Genomic DNA, 22,352 nt, shown 5'->3' with positions numbered 1-22,352 from the left:
CACCTTCCTTTTCATCTCTTTTCCTGCGTGTGCCTGTATAATTTTTTCTAGATTTTACCTTAGGGCAGATACAGCTGTGTCCTTCCTTTTACTTAAGATAGCAAACCTTTTTCCGTGCCTCTCAAAGAGTGATCCTTTCAGCTAACATCTTGGATGGCTGTGTCCATCTCCGTAGATGTGGCTGGGGAGCCCCCTTCCTGCCTCCTCGCATCACCCGCACGTGACCAGCTGATGCCGTGGGAATCTAGCACCCGGCCGCTTCCACTTGCCTGGAGGTTCAGGGTGAATTTATCCACCACCTGTGGGCTTGCTGAGACCGCCCCCCGCCTCCTCCCCACCTTGTCGAGTTATCAGCCCAGGTGTTCCGGACTTTCCAGGTTGACAGGATTGGCGGAGGAAGACCAGCAACCTAACAGGAAGTTCCTGCAGGCTCTTGTGGCTTTAAAGGATACTTCAGTCCTTTTTTCACCAACTGGCCTGTGAGGCCCAGGGATTTACCGCTCCCTTGGCATCCTGTTGAGTTCCGTGAAATCCCACCCAGGGTACGGTGATTAGGTTGCACTAGAAGACGCACTGCCCCTTCCTTTTAGAATCCTGTCCAAGTTCATTGGCTGCGGTCCATTCAAGGTCCACTTGACAAACCGTCAGCCCAACTAGTTGTGCAGAAACTCCTGAGCGCCTTCAGACCCCACGGTCAGTTCCAAGATCGGGAAGCCTTTTGGTAGGTTACTTTCACGTTTGATTTTCTTCTTCAAAAAATGGACAGTGAGGGATGGGGGGTTCTGAGGGCCCAAGATTTTGAGGGTGATGAGAGGAGAGGTGGCCGTGAAACTGAAAAGAAACACGGGACTTCCCTGGTGGTCCAGTGGTTGGGACCATGCTTCCGTTGCAGGGGGCATGGGTTCAATCCCTGGTCGGGGAACTAAGATCCCGCAAGCCACGGTGTGGCCAAAAAAAAGAAAAAGAAAAGAAAGGAAGAAAGAAACGGCTCCAAGGCCAGCTTGTTAGGGAGAAATTCTTAACCTCCCACACGTGACCGTCATTACAGTCAAACAACCCAGGTGTCCTTCTATAAGGGAAAGTTACCAAAATTGTGATAATGGAATATTGTGCAGCTACTAACGCATAAAATTGATGTAGGAGCTGATATATTATGGCTTGGAAAAAGTGTGTGTGGTGTGATCCTTTGCCATAAGTGGACGGCCCCTGTGTCTGCATTTGATTGGGAGGAGGACGCTTTAATTTATGCTGTATACATTTCTTTGAGATTTCTTATGAGCACGTATAACATTTGAAATATTTCAAATCAAGACAGAACAGGAAATTTTTTTAAATTGTGTTCATCAATCCAAGCCTGTCAGTTCTCGCTTAATGTGGATTTGAGATTCCAGAATGTTGAGCTATAATTCTTTCAAACCAGCAGTGTCCTAATCCCCTGGAGGGCTCATTAGTATGCAGAGTGCTGGACCGCATCCTCAGCGTCCCCGATTCAGGAGGTCAGGGGTGGGGCCCAAGCCTCTGCGTCTCTAACGGGTGATGCTGATCTGCGGATCCGGGGACCCCACTTTGAGAACCACTCCTGTGAACCTGTTTGCAAGAGAGCATCCCTACGGCCTCTCCCCACTGTAGACATTTTACGGGACTTCTGCCCCTGCTCTTGACCTAAAGGGTTTACGTTATTGAATGGGGTTTGAGAGGTTGTACAACCACAGGTGGCTTTGCTGGAGCGGTGGTCTCACACGATGGGACTGGGCTCCTTGGGCCACCCCGTGAGGCCTTAACTCTCACCTGTCTTGGTATTCCCTGGCTGAGCGCTCTCTTGCACTTGGCATTGAAGATTCTGTCCTTTTCTTTATCTCATGTTAAAAGGAGGCAGGAGGGGGCAGGGAGCAGCATGTATTAAGCACCTACTGTGTACGCCTGATGGTGCGTTGAGTGCTTTAGCGACCCTGAATGCTGCCCTTGCCCCTCCTTTTACACCCCCGCGTGGTTTGAGAGCATCACCTGGATCTGCCGGGTGGGATAAGGGGACCCGGGCCCCTCTACCTCTCTGTGAGCTGATTCCTCTCGCGGCCTTACGTCTCTCCCCGGCCTCCCTCCTGCTCATTCTTCCTGAAGGGATGTGGGGCGACCCACATGATCACTCTCAGAGGTGACCTTTCCCAGTTGGCACATCCCGCTGAAAGAGGCCAGAGTGTCACCTGCTCCCACTCAGGCCTCCGGGCCCTAAAGCCTGGGCGTGGCCAGACTTTGTTCCAGGGACCCTGATGGAGGCCAGCGGCCGGTGGAGTGAGCGGGTAGGCGAGCATCCTGCGGGAGGCCAGGGCCTCCAGAGAGGACCCCTGTTTCCCTGTAGAGCCTTCTCCAGGTGCCCACCTCGGGGAAGGTGAGCCCCACTTTTCTCGGGACCGGAGTGAGCTCACTGGGGCCACCAGGCCACCTGGAGATTGTAGGCTTCTGCCACCAGCCAGGTGGGGTGAGGAAACACCTGCATCCCCAAGCCTTTCCCCGTGGGCACCCGTGGGCTTTCCCTCGGGTGTGGCTATGGCACTGTCCTCCGTGCTGCCTTCCTGCCCCCTCTCCACGGGGCCCCCCAGCTCCTGCATGGACCAGGCAGGCCCAGTGTGATGGACCACACAGCCTGAGCAAGGTTGGGGGTCACCATCTAGACTTCGTTCCCACTGCCGCTCAAAGGCACCTCTGCCGCTGTCTCAGAACACTGTCAGGAAGGTCGCTGTGTGTCACTGTGTCACTCAGCTCCCTCCAGAGAGCAGAGCTGCTCGTCTGAACACAGCGGAGGCCGTTGCCGTTATAACCCTGACTCGGCTGCAGCCGTGACTTTTTTTTTTTAATTTTTAGTCTCTGAATGAATGTTGATGCTATTTCCCAGGGACAAGGCTCAACTGCTTCGAGCCCTTTCTTAAAGTGCCATGAGTAATCTGGGTCCTTCCGTAGGCGTTTACAGCAGGTGCATTTTTTGGTCTTCTCAAGTCAGAGGCTAGAGCTCCGGCCCATGTGGGATTTTCTCTCCAGAATCACTCGTCAGAACTTTCCAGAAAGGTCCAATACTTCGGGTGGATTCTAGGGCCAGACACTGACTTTTACATCCCTGCTGGAGCAAGAAGACAGCTTTCCTGGGTCTTCCCGGGCATCCGGGAAGGGTGCAGCTGAGATGGGGTAGCGTTAGGGTTAGGGTAACCACACAGCTCTTGTCCTCTGGCTGGTGGCACCTTGGCCGGGGCTGCGTGGCCAGGCTGCACGGAGCACGCCCACCCTGGGCGCTCCCACCACCGAAATGTGTTCCGGAGCCCCGGCTGAGGAAGCACAAAACCCTAATATGCAGGCTGCAGACGTTGCATCCTGATCTAATAACCAATCGCTCAGGCCTGCTTCTCTTGCGAAATCCTGGGCTGCAACCAGCGATGTGTGAGGTGGGGAGGCGGAGGGAGGGAGCTTATTTGATCTGCAGGTGAAAGGAGGCTTTATAAATAGGTCACCTTGTTCCACATCCTGAATTTTATTCTTTCCCCATCTTGGGTCGAAACAATGGTTTGACTGTTCTGGGGTCAGTGAGATGCACTGAGGGGGAACTGAGCTGAAAGGGGGTGAGTGTACGTCTGCCGCTCCTCAGTGGCTGCCTCTGTGTGTCCCCTGCCCCCCACTCCTGTTCCATCCATTTGTCACCGGTCACCCTGGCCGTGTTTCCAAAAGAGGGTATTGCTCGTTCAACAAACTTTTTTTTTTTTTTTTTAAAACAACAAAACAAAAGGATAATTTTTAGTAGTTCCGGGGCCAATTGATCCGAACGTGCTTTTTTGGAAGGCGGAACTGCGGAGCTGTGGCTTTAACTGAAGGGACAGCGTCAAGTTACGGGCAGGTGCTGAGTGAGCTGTCCCAGCTGAGCCAAGGTTGGCATTCTTGCCCCCTCCGGCCTCTGCTCCCCCTGCCCCACCCCTGCCGAGGTCCTCCTTCCTCACCTCCCCACCTGGCCTTGGCAGGGCACAGAACCACATACAGCTGCCGGGGCTGGGTTTCCAGTCTGAGCACGGAGCAGTTCTTTTCTTGCTTGGGGCCCACGGAGACAGATAGCTACCCCATCTTTGCTGGGAAAATTAAAATTTGTTATGTGGAAACAGTATAATTGGAAGTCTTAGGAGAACTCATTATGGAAATACTGTCCCCTTTGGGGATGTCCCCAGAGCTGTAGCTGGGAATTCTTGTCCTTTTATTTTAAATGCCCTAGTGTCTCCATGTGTATCTTCCTGGGTAAATTAAACATTTATCCTGTGCTTGCTTTATAAGAAGTGACACGTGGAGAGCCTGTAGGAACAATTGCTCTGGGGACAACTTGTGCTTGTGACTGTAGTGCGTTCAGTCAGTATTTTGCAGCCGTTTATTCTTTTTTCTTTGCTTAACCATTATTTTCATTGCAAAAGGGAATACATGCATTAAAAATTTTTTTTTCATTTCAAAAAGTCCTTAAAGTGAACGCATCTTTCCTCCCGCCGCCCCCCTCCAGGACTAACCGTTGGGGAAGGTTTGGTGTTTATCCTTCTAAACCTTTCTCTATGCCTACGGACAAACGCGCACAGATACCATCTTTTAAAAACTCTGTTCTTACAGACATGGGATCATGATCTGCATGGTGTTCTCCGATTTGCTTTTTAAAATCTAACAGCGTCATGTTACGTTTTGTGTTAAATCAGCACATCTGAGGGCCTACCTCCCTCTCTCCAAGGCTGCTGGAGTTCATGGTGAAGTGAGCATCTTTGCCCACATGTCCCTGGGCAGGGCTGTAAGGTTTTGTAGACCAGACCCCTGGAAAGCTGGTCGGTGGGTGATTGCGGCATATTTTACACCTGGATGGGGACTGCCACGTGGCACCCGCACGCCGAGAAGCATGTCCCAGTTGGGGTCTGTCTGGGATACACGCCCACACCTGTACACAAATGGCCTTTTCCCAACATCCTTTCCAGTTCCCCTTAACCTTTGTTAACCCTGTGCATCCCACAAGGCTTGCTGGTCCCCCATCACCCATAGAACTCTGCCAGCATCACTTTTCTCTGTGACTTGCATAGTGAAAGCCATGGGTGTATCCAACAGGCGTTCTCCACCACGTGTGCCCAGGAGACACGGATAGGAGCATGCCCTTCCCTCCCCCTTCAGAGAGAATCACTGCCTTAGGTCATTAAAGGCTGGGTGCCCTTCACCCAGCCCACCGTTCAGACCCGCAAACAGTACGCTTTGGGGGTGTTTCTTAGTCGTCCCCACCCTCTGGGGACCACTGTCCAGTCCTGGGCTTCCTTCCCTGCACGTCTGCTAATTCTGGATCTGGTTGTCCCTCCCTCCGAGGGCACAGAGAGGCCACCTGGAGGAGCCCAAGAAACTAGAGGGCAGGTGGTTTGTGAGGCTTTGGTCCTCCTTTCTGTGGAGAGCTGTGGTCCCCAGCAGACCCTCTCTGAAGCAGGGCTTTGGGGTAGGAGTACTGGTCCCCGGACCCTGAGCTGAGAGCACTTAACTGGCTGCCGGCGGCAGCAGCGGGAGGAGGTGCGTCCACTTAGAATTCCTCTATGGACGGGTGGCTCTGGTGGATTCTTGGGAACACTGCATGGAAGGCTTCTGCCCGTTAGAGGGTCCAAGTGGCATCCTTTTTCACAGTGAACCATGAACTGACCTTTGACCCAGTGAGGATGATGTGTGTGGCACTGGGGGAGAAGGGGGTTCTCAGTAGGTGGAAAGTGTCCAACCAAGTCAAGCCATAGGGCTTCGCAGACCTCCCTCCCGCTGTGTCCCAGAGCTTTTTTTTTTTTTTTTTTTTTTTTTTTTGCGGTACGCGGGCCTCTCCCGTTGCGGAGCACAGGCTCCGGACGCGCAGGCTCAGCGGCCATGGCTCACAGGCCCAGCCACTCCGCGGCATGTGGGATCTTCCCGGACCGGGGCACGAACCCGTGTCCCCTGCATCGGCAGGCAGACTCTCAACGACTGCACCACCAGGGAAGCCCTACACACGTATTCTTAGTCCTGGTTGAGATACTCATCCTGCTGTATTTGACGAGGGTAATGACCCACCCACCAAGCACGAGAGTCCCCTGTCCCGCCGGAGCCCGGGGCATGCAGGTGTCTCTTCTCACCCCTTTCTGGCTACGTCATTGGTCTTTGGGAAGCACCAGGTGCTGGAACCTTGTTTGCGGCAACCTGTCCCTGCAGCCTCAGGGACTGAGGACAGTGAGAACAGTGTCTTATTGGGGCGATCAGAGGTTGGGGGGCAGGACTTTGTTGTCTGAGGGTTGGCTTGAGGCAGCTGTGAGGAGGAACGGGTGGATGTGATCTTAGGAACACGTAGCTAACGTGCAATGCTTTCTGGGAAAGAGCACTGCCGTCACGGCACTGAAAGGGAGTGGGGACCGCTGGCCACGGCACTGCCTGGACCTCCTCGCCTCCCTCCTGCTCTTTGGCCCTGATGCCACCTCAGCTGCTGGAGCTCTGAGTGTGCACACACGCGTGTGTGTATGTGTGTCTGCGTGTGACTGGTGGCGAGTGGCGGCAGCAACAAGGCCACCTCTGTCCCCCACTTCTCTCTTCCAGCCCCGCAGGGCAATACACGGCCACGCCCTCCGCCCCCTCTGTGGCTTTGCTTCTCCTGGGTGGGGACGAGGGCTGGGTCCTCCCACCTCCTGGGGACTCACCAAGGACCTGCTGAGCCAGCCCAGGCCCTGACACTCCTGTAGCAACTCTAGGCCCTGCAAAGCCTGGACATCCGCACTTGTGTCTCAGACGCAGGAAAGGGGGCTGGTCCCGGAACCGGGGCCTGTACTGCTTCTCCCACTTCCTACTTGAAGTTTGGTGCCCACCGGGGACTCCCACCTTGGCCCGGCATTAACAGGATCTGCATAGGCCAAAACAGCATCTCTATCACTCGGCACTTTTGGATGGTGTAACCCACTTCCCCTCCCCCCTGCCCCCCCCCCGCCCCGCCCGACTTTCATGTCCAGGTATTTTAACGCGAGTGTCAGCAGTTTTGCTTGGGTTTAGAACACGGATCAGTAAGCTATGGCCCCTGGGCCAAATCCAGTCCCACTGTTTTTTTTTTTTTTTTTTTGGTTACGCGGACCTCTCACTGTTGTGGCCTCTCCCGTTGCGGAGCACAGGCTTCGGACGCGCAGTTTCAGCAGCCATGGCTCACGGGCCCAGCCGCTCCACGGCATGTGGGATCTTCCCGGACCGGGGCACGAACCCGTGTCCCCTGCATCGGCAGGCAGACTCTCAACCACTGCACCACCAGGGAAGCTCCCCACTGTTTTTATAAATAAAGTTTTATTGGAACATAGCCATGCCCATTCACTTACATATTGTCTAGAAAGCCTAGAATATTTACCATCTGGCTCCTTATTTGCTGGCCCCGGCTTAGAAGGGACCTTAAACTTGATCCGCTCTAGCTCAGCATTCCAAGCACTTGGGTCTGGCCCAAAGACAGCGTCCATCTGTAGGACCAGGTATGGTGACCAAGAAGATGGCTAACAGTGATCTTCGTTCAGTGTACGGAGCACGGTCTAAAAATAAAAACAAAAAAGTGAAAATGCCAGTTTTCCAGGTCCTCTCTGGAACATCGTCTCAGCTGAGTCTTAGGTAAGCGTGGGACACCCATCTTACAGAGGAGCAAACTGAGGCTCAGAAAAGCTACGGACGAATCCTAGGCAGAGAAGGCCGAGGATTGGAAGCTGGGGGAGCAGGGCCGTTGGAGGAATGATGCAGAGTCAGGTGGTGAGGTTGGGGCGGAGCCTGGAAGGGAACGCCCTGCCAGGCTACAGTCCCCAAAAAGAGGGCTAGTGGATCTCTGCGGCCACATTTGGAAGTAGACGGAAAGCGGAGGGCAGCTGGATGGCTTTAGTGGCCTTGCATGGCAAGGAGGTGGCTGTGTGTGGACAGCAGGAGGTGTTGGCCTGGACACAGGGTGGGGTTGGGCAGGTGACAGGTGAGTCAAGAGTGGCCCTAGGGTTGCCACAGTGATTGACCACCTAGGAGGTGACTCAGATGGCAGGACAGCCCAGGAACAGCAGAAGGGGTGGCTCACGTCCCTGGCTAGGCCCCAGGGTGCCCTTGTGTGGGAGTGGTCCCGAGATGCTGCAGGCATCTTTGCCTGCCCTCTCTGCCCCCTCTCCCCAGCCTCTTCCTCCCAGGGACCCCCCCTGTGCTCAAGGTCACATGATCCAGGGGCCAGAAGGGCTTCCCGGCTTGGATGGTTCCCAACATGGGGGGCCAGGAGGGTAGGAGCTTAACACAAGGGCCATGTAAGTAAACCTGCTTGGCAGCCGGGAGGTAGAATCTCAGGAAGGGAAGAGCTGGTGGAGCTGACCTGGACAGACAGCCGACAAGTCACTGTGAGGTTACGTTGTCTTTTCTGACCCCTTGTTCTGAGGCTGGACTGACCTTGCTGCCACGAGATTCCTTTTCGCCTCCGTCTTGTGCTTTCCTACTGCAGTGATCCCTGTGCAGGGCCCTTAGTCTGGCTCGGGGGTTGGCCGACTACCTGCTGGTCTGTTCTTGTAAATAAAGTTTTATTGGAACTCAGCCAGGCTCACTTACTTATGCATTGTCTGTGGCTGCTCTTGTGCTACAGGCAGAGTTGAGTAGTTGCACAGAGACTGTTGGGCCCACAAAGCCTAAAACATTTACTAGCTAGCCCTTGACAGAGTTTACTGGTCGTGGTCCAGCTGAAGTAGGAGTTATATGTGTGCACAGACCCAGGTTTACTGGCCCATGAGCCCCTCTCTCGCTCTCTTCCCTTCTCGTCCCCCCCACCCCTTCAACCCTCCCCCCACAACCTCTGACTTGTCCCCAGCCTACTTGTTGTGGTCCTTCTCTGTTCCCACCCATTTCTCTCCAAGTATTTAAAATTAATGTGTTAGCAGGACTTCTCCCCACCACCTTCCCTTCACACACAGCCCACCTGCCCCGGGTCTCCTCTCCCCCGACCCCCAGCCTCCCCATGACTCTTCCCACCTGTTCCCATGGGTCGTGGGTAGAGTGGGATCTTCAGTACCGTGAGATTTTGGGAGAGAGGTCCTTCCTGCTGTGAGGCCAGAGCCAGCCGACAGGACGGCAACAGACTGCTTCGCTCCAGGAAGCGGTGAAATGAACTCTCTTCAGATATTAATCCCCTCCTTGTCCTCCGAGAGAGCTGAGCTGTGTCCCCACGGGGTCCTGCACAGAGAGGTTGCTGGGCACCAGCCAGAGCGGGTATCTAGACAGAGATGGGTGTGGGCGCTTCCGACTTTGAGATCTGCCTTGGGCCAGCTGTGCCCCGGCTCAGAAAGATGCTGTTGGGGAGGCGTGGAAGAGGGGGGTCAGGGAAAGCCAAGCAGCTAGTCTCTTCAGTTACCAGGACCGCGTTTCCACACCAAAACCCAGGCTCCCCGCATCCTGGTAATCAGGCCCCAGAGCCATGGGTGCTCGCTCAGCAGGGCCCTGGGGGGAGTCCTGGAGGTTTCGATGGCTCTTGACTGTTGATGGGACTGAAAGCTTGAAACTGGGATTGTCCTGGGAGTTCTAGATCGTGAGGTCACCATATCCACAGAACTTTCCAGAACCAGGGTGGTCTCCCGGCCGCCGAGGGACCCCTCAGCTCTGTACAGCTTTGCAAACATTTGACATGAGGGGTCCCAGCCCCTCTCTGAAGCAGTGCCCATGAGGGAGCCTCTTGTTCCACACCACAAAGCCGAGGGCGAGAAGGGGGACCTGCCCACGGAGGTAAGGAGGTCTGGGCCAAGGGCTCCCACTCCGGTGTCTGCCGAGAGCCAGTCTCCAGGGGCCCTGGCCACCCTGAGGACGGCGTCTCACGGGGTCTCTTCCTGGCTGAGAGGAAGGCGTCTCTAGGGCAGCCAGAGACCAGACCGGCATCCGGCCCCGCGCAGGTCCCGCCCCTCCTCCCGGCCCTGCTGGTGCCTGGGCGCCCGACAGGGAGGCCAGCAGTCCCAGGTTCCCAGATTTCCCGTAGCCGGTCCCTGCCCTCGCCCCCCGGCAGGCGCTCTGTCTTCTGCCACAGTGGGACAGCAACACGCCCGCTGCAGCCCTTACACAGGGCTCCTTTGTGTTCTGCTTGACCCAGGCACCATCGTGCTCCTCGGAACAAGTGGCCCTGGGATGCTTCTCCAGCAGGCGCCGATGGCCTCTCGCCCAGCTCCTCTGTATCCTCGTTTGGTCGTGTTTATGTAGCTAGGACCCTGCCTGCTCCCTTGTCTGGTCAGTCCTGGGAGCCCATCCCCCCCAAACCAGGCAGCCAAGAGCCCCTTCTGCGGGCCGGGGGCGGGGGTGGGGTTCTGATGGCGGGAACTACCTTCTCTCTTGAGTGAGTCTCGGGAAACCCAGGTAGCTCGCGATTGTCCCTTCTCCAAGGCAGACACCGGGGACAGGCGTGGCAGGGATGGCCGGAGTCCTACCCATCGCACGTTTCAGCCCCTCCCCCTGGTGCTGCCGAGACAGAGGACGACGGAGGGATGCACTGAGATCTCTCCTCCAGCCCAAGGCTCTGATTTCCCTTAAAGGAGCCAAGGGATGGTGGAGCCAGGGCGGGAGTGAGGCATCTTGGAGTCGGACTTCCTCCCCAGATGGGCTGTGGGGACCCGAGGAGAAGTTGAAAGAGTGTGGGCGGGAAGGGGTGGCCGTCTACGAGTTGGTCCAGAGCTGCCGGGGCTGAGAGCCTTTGCGCCCACCCGACTCGGGGCCCGCTGGGGGGTTGCTGCGGCCTCAGGGACCGCTGACCAGGAGCTTTATGTGCACTGGGGTTCCCTTCCCTGGTGTGAACCGGCGGTACGTCTTCGGAGGCGGCTGTGCCGGAAGAGAGAGGGACCGGGAGGTGGCATCTCAAACAGCTTCTGCTGACACTCGGGGGTTCACCTTCCTTCCAAACAGCCGGCGCAGGGAGTAGGTGTCCCCTTGCTTCGACCAGGAGAGATGCCCACTGCACTGGGCTGATTTCGGCATCGGGCCACCTTGGCCTTCTGCCCTGAGAAACCGTGATGAGGTATTTGGTGAGCCTCGGGCTGGGCACCCGACACAGTTACGAGTGGTGCCCACCTGAAGTCCGCTTGTCCACGTAGACCATCAGGTGGACGGCCTCCCTCCTTTATGCCAACCTAGCTGCGGGGACAGAAGGGAATTTCACTGTGTGCCGAGGCTCTGGCCTGCCCGGAATCCGGTGTGATAGGAGCCCAGAAGGCAGACTGCTGGGACGTGCCGGAGTGACACGAACCGTGTTAGTTTCTCCCCTTCTCTCCGCATCTCCTGCTCACTTGGCCTCCTGTTTCTCCTTCCATCCACTAGGCAGTACCAGATGCTCCACACCGGGCAGAGGCCGCCTAGCAAACTCCCTTAGGAGTGCCGTCCAGGCCTGATTGGGAAACTGGAGAAGAGGCCCCGTGATTGATGAGTTTGCCTTGGGCGTTGGTGACCAGGTGAAACGGGAGGCCGACATGGGTCAGAAGGTCACTGGAGGTATCAAGACGGTGGACATGAGGGACCCCACGTACCGGCCCTTGAAGCAGGAGCTCCAGGGTCTGGACTACTGCAAGCCCACCCGCCTGGACCTGCTGCTGGACATGCCCCCCGTGTCCTACGACGTCCAGCTGCTCCACTCCTGGAACAACAATGACCGCTCGCTCAACGTCTTTGTGAAGGAGGACGACAAGCTGATCTTTCACCGGCATCCGGTGGCCCAGAGCACAGACGCCATCAGGGGCAAAGTCGGGTACACGCGCGGGCTGCACGTGTGGCAGATCACGTGGGCCATGAGGCAGCGCGGCACCCACGCCGTGGTGGGGGTGGCGACGGCAGACGCCCCCCTGCACTCCGTGGGGTACACGACACTCGTGGGGAATAACCACGAGTCCTGGGGCTGGGACTTGGGGCGCAACCGGCTCTACCATGACGGCAAAAACCAGCCGAGCAAAACGTACCCAGCCTTTCTGGAGCCAGACGAGACGTTCATTGTCCCTGACTCCTTCCTGGTGGCCCTGGATATGGACGACGGGACCCTGAGCTTCATTGTGGATGGACAGTACATGGGAGTAGCTTTTCGGGGACTCAAGGGCAAAAAACTTTATCCCGTAGTGAGTGCCGTCTGGGGCCACTGTGAGATCCGCATGCGCTACTTGAATGGACTTGACCGTAAGTGTCCTCTGCTCTGTCTGAGGTGGCAGTGTCCCTGGACTCCCTGTGTCCCCTTTGGTCCTCGCTGGGCCCAGCTAGAAGTTTACAGTTGTTGAAATTTAAATGTCTTTAAGTAGACATCCCAGCATTCAGATCCTCAGAGGCGACTCTTGCCTACCTCTGGTTAAGTGAGGATTTCTAGCCAGAGTCTGCAGATTACATGGCAGCACCTTGTGGATGGATGGATGGATGTGTGGATACGTGGGTGGGTGGGTGGATGGATGGATGGATGGATGGATGGATGGATGGATGGATGGATGGATGAGTGGATGGATGAGTGGATGAATAGCTGGGTGGATGGGTGGATAGATGGATGGATGAGTGGATGGATGACTAAAGGAGTGAATGGATGGGTGGGTGGATGGATAGAGAGGTGGATGGATGTATGGATGGGTGGATGGGTGGATGGATGGGTGGATGGATGGGTGGGTGGATGGATGGATGGATGGATGGGTGGGTGGATGGATGGGTGGGTGGATGACTAAAGGAGTGAATGGATGGGTGGGTGGATGGATAGAAGGGTGGATGGATGGATGGATGGGTGGATGGGTGGATGGATGGTCTTTGATAAACATGGTTTGTTTCTGGTTGACCTGCCTCCAGGTTTGATCTGCAGCTGACCACATTCTAGCACAGTAACCAGCATATTATTGAGCTGGGTTTTGCAGCTTTGGGGCTACTAGGGCCTCTCACATAAATGAAAGCCAGTGGCCTCTCATTCATTAGACAGGTTTAGGGTCTTTCCTGGTGCTGGAGCCTTCTGAGTGGGCTTCTTTGGGACACAGACCCCCGCAGGGGGTTTGTTCAGTTATGATGTCAGGAGGCCTTTGGAGAGGAGAACATGGATTAGAAACAGGCTGAATCAGTGGCAATTTCCACCTGTCCCTTTGGAAAAGGGAGTGGCCTTTCTCAGACCACGTGTGAATATAGCCTACCTGTGGCAGCACTGCCCTGGTTTGGGAAGCGGAGGGTTCTGTGGCTTTGTGGCTGGGAGCCCATGGTGGCAGGAGGCCCCAGCGTTCCAGAACTGTCCATACCCATGCTCAACCCTCACTCCTTCATGAGTCCCTTCTACCGTCTGCAGATCTCACCTCGGAAAGGGGGTGGGCTGGAAAGCTTCATCCATCCATGCACTGACCTCTTTAAGGGACGGATATGGCCTGGCACCTGAGATCTAACCCCACCTGCAGGCCAGGTGAGCCATGGGCGAGGCCGAGGGTCAGGAGCACAGATGCTTCCTCTGGTCTTGCAGCCTCCAAACCTTCAGGTTCCCCCACTCTTCCTCTTCCCCACTTTAGTCTTTGGAAGATACCAGAAAACATCCAGGGCCATCAGTCAGAGTGAACTCTTAAAATGTTTCTCTTGGGAGGCCTCTGCCGTCCCTCTTTCCCTCACTGCCACTCTCAGGCTTTGGCTGGGCGGTGACAGTGAGCCCACAGCCAGGCAGGGCATCGCCTCACCTGTGCAGCCTGCACCCTAGGTCCTGGGACTCCTGGCAGGGGTGGCTAGGTGGGCATCCAGCAGGTAACCTCTCTGAGGAAGGAACCTCAGACCTGGTCTAGGGAACCAGCAGGGCGAGTGCTGTGCGTCTTGTCTCTCCAGGTAACAGGGTAGAAGGTCCACAGCCACATCTGCCCCGTGTGGGGATGGGCAGGGATTGGAAGGCCCAGGACCTAGGGTCTCAGAGGACCCTGCCTGCAGCTCTGTCTGCCTTTTCCCAACAGAGAGTGACCGCGGCCCCAGGGAGTTTAATGCCCACTGTGTGCCGACAGATGGGTGAATTGTTGGGTCCGCTGCCTTGCTGCCAGGCCTCTGAGACTGTTGGCCTCTACAAGAACAGGGCAACCCTGTCCCCTCTGGAAACAAGTCCATCAGTGCTGGGGGTTCACACGGCTTCACTGTTTACATGCCCAGCTCCAAGGCAGAACACAGAGCCCGGAGCGGCTGGGAGGGGGCTGGGGCCTGTTCCCCCCGTGGCAAGACAGGGCACGAGCAAGCAGAACTGCTCCCCTGCAGAGCCAGGGCGAGGCTCTGGAGGCCCAGTCCTGGAGGCCCAGACGGGCGTCATCAGTAGATGCCCTGTCAGCTCTGCATAAGATGGGAGGTCAGATGCTTTCGCAATTTTTCTTGTTTGGGAAACTTAAAAGGGGGTTGAGGGGGAGAGGAGTAGCATGGGCATGCACTACGAGAGGCTACCCCTGCGCTGGACCCGGGGGCAGGGGGGAACCGGAAGTGCCCAGAGGCTTGGGCCCCCTCGACAGTCTTGGTTACGGATGAGGACGCCCCTCTCTCCCCACCATAATGCCAGGCAGTGCCGGGGCCCCCTTGGCTTCTCGCCTCCCCGCTCCTGGTCAGACATGAAAGAGCCCCAGTCTGCACTGCTGGCTGACTTTGGAGGATCCGGATGGGTGGGGGCCACTCAGGATGTTAGATCTCATGTCCTAGAAGGGTCACTCTGGCTCCTGTGTAGAAATGGACAGTAGGGGTAAGAGTGGCCGCTGGGAGGTCAGGGAGGAGCCGTGACGGTTGTCCAGGGGAGAGGTGTTGGGGGTGAGGGCCAGGGTGGGTGCCGTGGATGTGGGGAAGTGACACATCCTGGTGGCTCTGCGGGTCTGGAGACAGGGTCCATTGGTCAGTGGGGATGGAGCTGAAATCTGCAACCCCTGGATGAGGTCACCAAGGAGAGGAAGGAGGAGAGGGCCGTGGCCGAGCCCTGGGGCGCGTCACCGGGTGGACGATGGGGAAGGGGAGGTGGAGTAGCCGTAGGGCTGGAGGGGAGAGTAGTGTCCTGAGTACCCAGTGAGGAAAGGATACTTCAAGAAGGCCACAGTGATGCCAGATCAAGTACACTCACGGCCAAGACTTGTCCATCAGCTTTGGCAATGAGGTCATCACTGGTGACCTTGACGAGGGTCGTCAGGATGGGGGGGGTCCAAAAGCCTGAGGGAGGGGCTGGTGTAGACAGGAGAGGAGGGTGGTGTGGTCATTTCCTGGGGCCCCAGGAACAGATGGCCGCCAGCTGGGGAGCTTAAAGCAACAGAAATGTGTTCTGTGCCAGTTCAGGTGTCCGAAACCAAGGCGTGGGCAGGGTCGGTTCCTTCTGAGGGCTCGGAGGGGAGTCCGTCCCACGCCAGCACGCCTCGGCTTGTGGATGTATCGCTCAGTCTCTGCCTCTGTCATCCCGTGACCTCCTCTGTATCTGTCCTCTTCTTATAAGGACAGGGCCCGTCCTGCTCCAGTATGACCTCTGCTTAACCAATTACATCTGCAAGGACCCTGTTTCAAATAAGATCACATTCTGAGGTTCCAGATGGTCCTGAATTGGGGGGGGAGGGGCAGTGCTACTTCACCCACAGCACGTCCCCCTCCCTGTGCTACCACCTGCAGGGGAGACGAGACAGTGACAGACAGAGCCCAGCGCTCAGATCGTGGAGTGTCTGTGGAGTGAAGTCAGGGACACCCAAGTCCTCTGCCCAGGAGGGTTTGCTTGGCTTTCCACTGCAGCTGAGGAAGGAGGAATGTCAGGGTCCACCCAGGGGGAGCAGGCAGTGACAGACAGAAGGTCTGGCCAGATACATCTTCTTGGTGTCAGGCCTGGGCCGGGCTCTGCTCTCACAGTCTTGGGGGTGATTCTGACCTGTTAGTGCTCCCTGGGTTGTCTGGAAAGTCTGCTCTCTCCTTCCCCGCCCAGCCCCACCCCACCCCGGCCGCCAGGTCCTGACCTCAGCAGGGAGCAGCTGTTTGCAGAGCGGGGTCAGCCGGAGTCACCAGAGGCCTGTGCCCGGCCCCCTCCCCTCCACCCCGGCTGCTGCACTGGGCATTTTGTCCTCCCAGCCCGCCTTCCCCGGGATGCCAGGTGTACCCTCCCCCGCAGAGTCTCTGCCCCAGTGCTGGGGCCATGGGCTGAGCTGGCCGAGGCCAGAGCAAAGGCAGCGTGTCCCTATGTGACCTCCACCACTGTCCAACCGCCTCTGATCACAGGCTACTGGTTCTGACTCTTTCTAGGGGCTCAAGACTTCCAGGGCTAAGGCTGCAACCAGAGGGGCTGCTGTGTCACCTTGCTCTTTTCTGGGGTGAAAGGGCAGTGATGGTCATTGTAGGCGGGGGACAGGGCCCAGCTTGGCCCCTAGGTCTGCCCACCACGCTCCCTGGAGATGCAAGAGGGAAAAGGCCTATTGCAAGCAACAGACTGGCCATCACACAAGGGAGAGTCCCTGCCCCGTGGGTCCTCCCTCCTGCTGTTAATGGTGCCTCCCACTAAGGAAGCATTGCCCTGCAGTTCAGCATTTTCAAATTCTCCCTTTCTTTGGCTCCCAGATACATTTGGTATGGTTTGTCATGACTGTGGGTTCAGGGAAGGCCCACCTCTGTTCCTGCTTTTTGCCTTGGTGACCTCCTCCTGTGGCCTCCCAGCCTCCTGGGATGCCCACACCTGACGCTGGCTCCTTCCTTCCCCCATTCCAGCTGGGCTCTGGGCGAGCTCCTCATCGGGGGGACTGATCACCCTGCCCTGCAGGGGCTTCCTTCTGGGGTGGGGGGGAGGTCACATGAGGACAGCATGTTCTCAGAACTGGGCGGCAGAGAACCAAGCGTGCCCATGTTACCTGACCGGGTGTCAGGCATCCTTCCCCAGTTGGCAAAGACAAGGGGTTGGTGTTTTCTTTTGCTTCTTTTTTGTAAAAACGCCTTGAGGTAAAGGGAAAATACACACAGGTCCCGGGATGGTCATCCTCCACCCACGACTTTCTAGAACACATTTCTGGAGCGTTTTCATGGCAAGCTGCTTGCAGGAGGGAGCATAGGGCCAGTCCCGGCAGCTGTGAAGGCGGCGGGCGGGAACGTTGCTGAACCGGGCACTTCCTGACTTGAGATGTTCATCCTTGACCTCACAGACCCGAAGTTCATTCACAGCCTGTGAACTGGACCCGGCGCCAGGCTCTGGGGCTCCGGCTGGGTTGCAGTCTCTCGGAGAACCGAGAGGTGGCCCCGGCCGTGTGTGTTCAAACAGGCCAGCAGGTGGCCGCTTCTCCTGGAGATATAGACGTGGCCTCGTGCAGTTGCTCAACCTTCTGCTCCCAGGAATAGCGCCGGCCTCGCTTCCTGGTCCCCGAGCACCACCCCTTCTCATTCATATAAACCATGCACAGGAGCGGGCACCTGGGCTTCCCAGAGGTGGGCGTGGCGGCCAGAGACCCCTCGCGCCTCCGCGGAAGAGCGGTGGGCACCGACCACGCGGATGGAGCCGGATGCAGAACCTGCAGCCCCCCAGGCGAAAGGACTGAGGTCGTCGGGGAGGCCTTCTGGGTCCTGTGAGCGACCAACCAAAATCTGTGGGACAGACGTTTTCCCTGGCACCGTGCCCATGTCCGTTTCTGTAGCCTCACGCACGGTCTCTGCAATCAGACCATGACCCTGGCCATCGCTGTTTTGCCCTCCCGCAGGATCAGTGGCGGTGGGGTGGGAATGACCTGCTGTTTAGAAACGTTTCTTCCTGAGGGTGTTGGTAAGTTGACCTGAAACCCATTTAGCCAAGAGGTGGTGACGGGACCTCCCTCTCAGCCCTCCCTCCCCCAGCCCGGCCCCTCTGCCTCCCAGTGGGAGCTAAGCCACATCCTTGGGGGAGGGGGTGCCGGAGGAGGATGGAGGAGAGCTGAGTGGAGGAGAGGAGCTGAACTTCCCCCCTCGATTGCTCAGAGGACCACTCACTCCTCAGCCGCAGGTCTGGCCGAGAGCTGCTGTGAGGCGTCGCTGGCCTTCAGGAGCTCAGCCCGTAGGACTCCGGGGAGGCTTTGGTCCACATCCTTCATCTCCAGCTGGGGAAACTGAGGCCTGGGTGGAGGAGCCATCTGCTCGAGGTCAGGCTGCTGTGCAGGGTGAAAGTGAGGGGCCAGATCTGGGGCCACCGAGGCAGGTCGAGGTCCAGTGAAGGAGACCCAAGTCTCTGCGGGCTGGCAGGTGGAAGGATCCCAGCCCAAGCCACCAGGTCTGTGGAATCCTTGACCCACAAAGATGGAAGGTCATTTAGTTCATCCTCCTGCCTCCAGGGAAGGCCCCGTTTCAAAGCTTTCCATGAAAAACATTTACTACTTCCATCCCGTCTCCTGTGACTGCCCGTGGGAGATGAAGAGCCATCGTTTGTCTTCTTTTAAAGCCTGGAATTTAGTAAATGCACTATCAAGCCTAAGATGTATTCTTTTTTTTTTTTCTTTTTTTTTGCGGTACGCGGACCTCTCACTGTCGTGGCCTCTCCCGTTGCGGAGCGCAGGCTCCGGACGCGCAGGCTCAGCAGCCATGGCTCACGGGCCCAGCCGCTCCGCGGCATGTGGGATCCTCCCGGACCGGGGCATGAACCCGCGCCCCCTGCATCGGCAGGCGGACTCTCAACCACTGCGCCACCAGGGAAGCACTTTTTGTTTTTTTTAATGGCAGCTTTATTGCGATAGAATTCACATGCCATACATTTCACCCATTAAGGCGCATGATGCAGTGGTCCGCTGCACGCTCACGACTGCAGCCATTGCTGCAGGCCATCTTAGAATGCTTTCATCACCCCAAACGGAGCCCCTACTCAGTTGCTCCCCGTTTCCCCCAACGCCCCCAGCCTTAGGATTTGGCCTTCAATCACCGAATTTTAATCATTTAATTTAATTTAATTTATTTATTTATGGCTGAGCCATGTGGCTTGCGGGATCTTAGTTCCCCGACCAGGGGTTGAACCCAAGCCCTCGGCGGTGAAAGCACCACGTCCTAACCACTGGACCGCCAGGTTCCCAATAACTGAATTTCTAAATGTTATTTTTAATATTCTGAGACACACTGGTGAATATTACAGAACTTGCGTCCACTTTTTATTGGTGGAATGGGATCTCAAGGGAAATGGTGGGGGGTTTCTCAGTTTTTCGGTCTGACCTTTATTTTGTTCACAAAGGAGTTGGGGGAGACCGTGGATGAGGCCACATATGCCCTCATTTCACCTCTTTGCCTGTCCAGGACACCGTGGGGGGACCCCAGGCTGTTTCGGTGTGCTCACCTGTACGAGAGCTAGGAGGAGTCAGCTGCAAGAGGTTCAGGGTGAGCAGGGCCCACCGTGCTCCCAGCAGCCTCCAGGGCCTTGGAGGCCATGACGTTCCGGTTCCTTCTGGAGCTGAGAATTTATCTGAGATGCGGGCTGCACGGAGCCTCTCTTGCAGGAAGCTAGGTCCCAGGCCCTCCGGGACACAAGAACAGAGGTGCCCTTGCAGGCTGCAGCTAGAAGCCCTTCTCGAATCCGGATTCCTGAGGCAGCTCTGCCGTGCGCTGGGCCCAGACTGCTGGGATTTGGATCCCAGCCTGTAGCCCTGGCAATTCGGTCTCCTCTGTGCCTGAGCGCCCTCAGCTGTAAGAGGGACTGGAGAACAGTCCCTGTGAGCAGTTGGGTTAACACACATGATTCCCCTCCTAAAGGTCCGCGTGGGGTCTGGTGCTGGGGGTACGTGCAGGGGAGAGTCCATCCTGTGTGTCCCGGATGGACGTGCACTGAGGGGGCCTCTAGTTTGATGGGTTAGAGCAGGGACGGCCTGGCTTGGAATGCTTGCTCCGTGTCCTACCAGCAGTGTGGCCCTGGGCAAGTTATTTGGATTCTGTCCCTCAGTTTCCTCATTGGCAAAATGGGGATGATGGTCATGGTATAACTCCCTGGGATTATCAAATCATTCATAATAAACCACTGTGAGGATTAGATGAGGGCTTACAAAGGGGCCTGGTCCAGTGAGTTCTCCGTGCTAGCAACTAATAATTCACTTAAAGTGTAAAATGAGTTAATCTGGAGTCATCTCATCTGGGCGTTAAAACTAGTATTAACGATGCTATTGCTGTTGTCAGTGTTGTTTGTTCTAGAACCACCTAGAGCTGTGCTAACCCAGCGTCCTCTGTCTCTCCTCCGTCTCCGCAGCGGAGCCCCTGCCGCTCATGGATCTGTGCCGCCGCTCGGTGCGCCTGGCCCTGGGGAAGGAGCGCCTGGGTGAGATCCACGCGCTGCCACTGCCCGCCTCCCTCAAGGCCTACCTCCACTACCAGTGATGCCCCACCCGGGACCGCCAGCACGGCTGCCCCCGGCCACCCCGGTGCCAACTCACTGAGCCACCGCCGTGCCCGTGCCCTGGACCGGCGTCTGCGGCATGGAAGTCCTGCCCTTCCTCTGCAGCCTCCCCGGCTGCCCCGCCGGACACGGACTGCTCTGGACACGGGCCCCTCTGTCCCCCTTCCGGACACTGGCAGAAGTTCCCCGCATGCCGCCTCACAGCCCCTCCTGGGAAGAGGACACAGAGGATAAACTACACTGAGCTCCGATCTGCTCTCGGGGTGGCCTGGGTGCCCCCGCACCTGCCAGGTCCCATGGCGCCGAGAGCAGATCCCGGGGGTGCTAAGAGGTGCTTAGATGAGGGCCGGTGCCCGCCCAGCGGGGCAGCCGCGCCGGACGAAGCTCAGGACGTCAGAAGCTCACCGTGGCCACCGAGGCAGAAACCAAACCGGGACCTTCCCCAGGCACGTGAGCACCCAGCATTAGTCCTGGCTGTCGGTGCCCCCGTACCCTGTATTTATTCTTTTAACAATAACAAAAGCCATTTATTTATTCCACTTAGAAAGGACACCTTGTTCGGGTCACCTCTCTCTGGAGTGTTCTGTTGCTTTTCTTCCACCTGCCCCTCCCTGGGATGTGTGTGCCTCACCTGGCCTTTTCGCTGGGTCGTGTCTGTCGTGTGTCCCCACGTGGGCACAGGGGTGTCTTTGTCTGGGTCCCTTGACCTACAGTTTCCAGGGGGCTCTGCTCCGAGTGCCCGAGTGGGCCCCTGAGGGGGCATCAGCCTCACGTGCAATATGAGTGCCTTGGGGGACCCGTCCGCACGGGCAGCGGCAGCTCCCCGTATCTCTCCAGGCAGCCACCCATCGCTGGGGCTCATCCGTCTTTGCGCGTGGTTTTCTTTCTTTAGTCTTCTGTGGGGTTTTTCGGTGTGGGTTGGGTTTTGTTTTTGCTTTCCTACCTGAGATTTGCCACGTGCATCCTCGGAAGCTCTAGCTTCCCTGAGGACCACCCGAACCGAGATGGGAGGATGAGTGACTCTCCATCCCCTGAGAGGCCGGGGGCAGGGCGGGGTGGGGGAGACCAGAGCGGAGTTGCGTGTCCTAGAAGCCAGTGCAGGTCTCCGCTTGGTGCCCCTGTCCGGGTTCATCATGGTGCCCCAGAGCCGTGAGGTGGGGCAGGGGTCGGGGCGGACAGCCAGCAGGAGAGGGACGCACCCTCCCATGCACAACTCCCCCATGTAGCAGACCCCAGCACCTGCCGGCACAGTCACCGTTTCTTATGTCTTGAAGTCGACTCTCTTAGAATCTGCCTTCTCATTTCTGTACAGGTACAGTAGATGACTTTATTTGTTTAAAATGTTTAATATATATGCATATATATTTGTCTGTAAGAATTGTGTTTTAAACAGCTGCTGTAGGGTACCTTTTAAAAAAAAAAGAAAAAAACGTCTTCCAGTGGAGTATATTTTTTAAAGCACAAAATTGGCGCCAAGACTGGGTGAGGAATGTAAATTACCCCCTTATTATTTGGAGGTTTTATGTCCCCCAGCGGGTGGGGGGAACCTAACCTGTTAGACTTTGAAAGATTTTCCTCACCCCTGTTTCGGGGTGGGTCATGTTCTGATGAATGTTACACACGAGAGGGTCTCACTTATACAGATCCCAGCCTTATCGCCTTGACCCAGCCGTCTCCCACGGACGCTGGGCAAATCACCGGGGTCCTTGCCATCTCTCTGCACCTCCGCCCCCACAGCTCCCTGAACCTCGACCCCACCTTTCTTTCCTCTCAGCCCGGAGCCTTGTGGCCTGTACAGTTTTGAAACTCCCGTTCTATTTTATGATGGTTGATAATAGTCACCTAATAAAGGAAAGTTTATTAAAATACACAAACACTTCGGAATCCCTCTTTGTGCTTTGGGGGAAGGGAAAAGGGCGGGTCCATGGTTTTCAACAGATAATTGGGTGGTTGCCCCCGCCCGACCCCTTAGCAGAGGGTGGGATGCCAGCTGGAGCCCCAGATGGAGGAGAACGAGAATCCCAGAGGGGGGATCCTAGACCATCCCCATCCTTTTTCAGAAGTTTCTGAG

At 56.8% G+C, this 22,352-nt stretch overlaps 1 protein-coding gene and 1 long non-coding RNA gene across 4 annotated transcripts in view; one reads left to right on the top strand and one right to left on the bottom strand.

Moving 5' to 3' along the window:
• Positions 1 to 22,149, top strand: part of SPSB1 (splA/ryanodine receptor domain and SOCS box containing 1) — a 69,170-nt gene extending 47,021 nt beyond the window's left edge. The window contains exons 2-4 of one of the 2 annotated variants that reach the window (XM_049711483.1): positions 10,106 to 10,239; positions 11,320 to 12,162; positions 20,135 to 22,149. In XM_049711483.1, the coding sequence (XP_049567440.1) occupies positions 11,469 to 12,162; positions 20,135 to 20,262 (822 nt within the window). In that variant the 5' untranslated portion in view covers positions 10,106 to 10,239; positions 11,320 to 11,468 and the 3' untranslated portion in view covers positions 20,263 to 22,149. The remainder of the gene's footprint in view (positions 1 to 10,105; positions 10,240 to 11,319; positions 12,163 to 20,134) is intronic. The other variant, XM_004272363.4, reaches the window with a different exon arrangement.
• Positions 3,089 to 9,140, bottom strand: LOC125964840 (uncharacterized). 2 transcript variants are annotated; one of them, XR_007478122.1, is made up of 5 exons: positions 9,001 to 9,140; positions 8,428 to 8,540; positions 7,376 to 7,550; positions 6,834 to 6,886; positions 3,089 to 3,109 (listed from the first exon to the last, which is right to left on the bottom strand). It is a non-coding gene; the product is annotated as an uncharacterized LOC125964840 (long non-coding RNA). The 2 variants fall into 2 exon arrangements; XR_007478123.1 differs by lacking the exon at positions 8,428 to 8,540 and having other exon boundaries at positions 9,001 to 9,138.
• Positions 22,150 to 22,352: the final 203 nt, after the last annotated feature.

This window comes from Orcinus orca, chromosome 1 (genome assembly GCF_937001465.1).
Source record: "Orcinus orca chromosome 1, mOrcOrc1.1, whole genome shotgun sequence".
Classification (NCBI taxonomy): Eukaryota; Metazoa; Chordata; class Mammalia; order Artiodactyla; family Delphinidae; genus Orcinus; species Orcinus orca.
The sequence above is the reverse complement of the archived record's forward strand: the minus strand, read 5'-3'. Positions and strand labels throughout refer to the sequence as shown.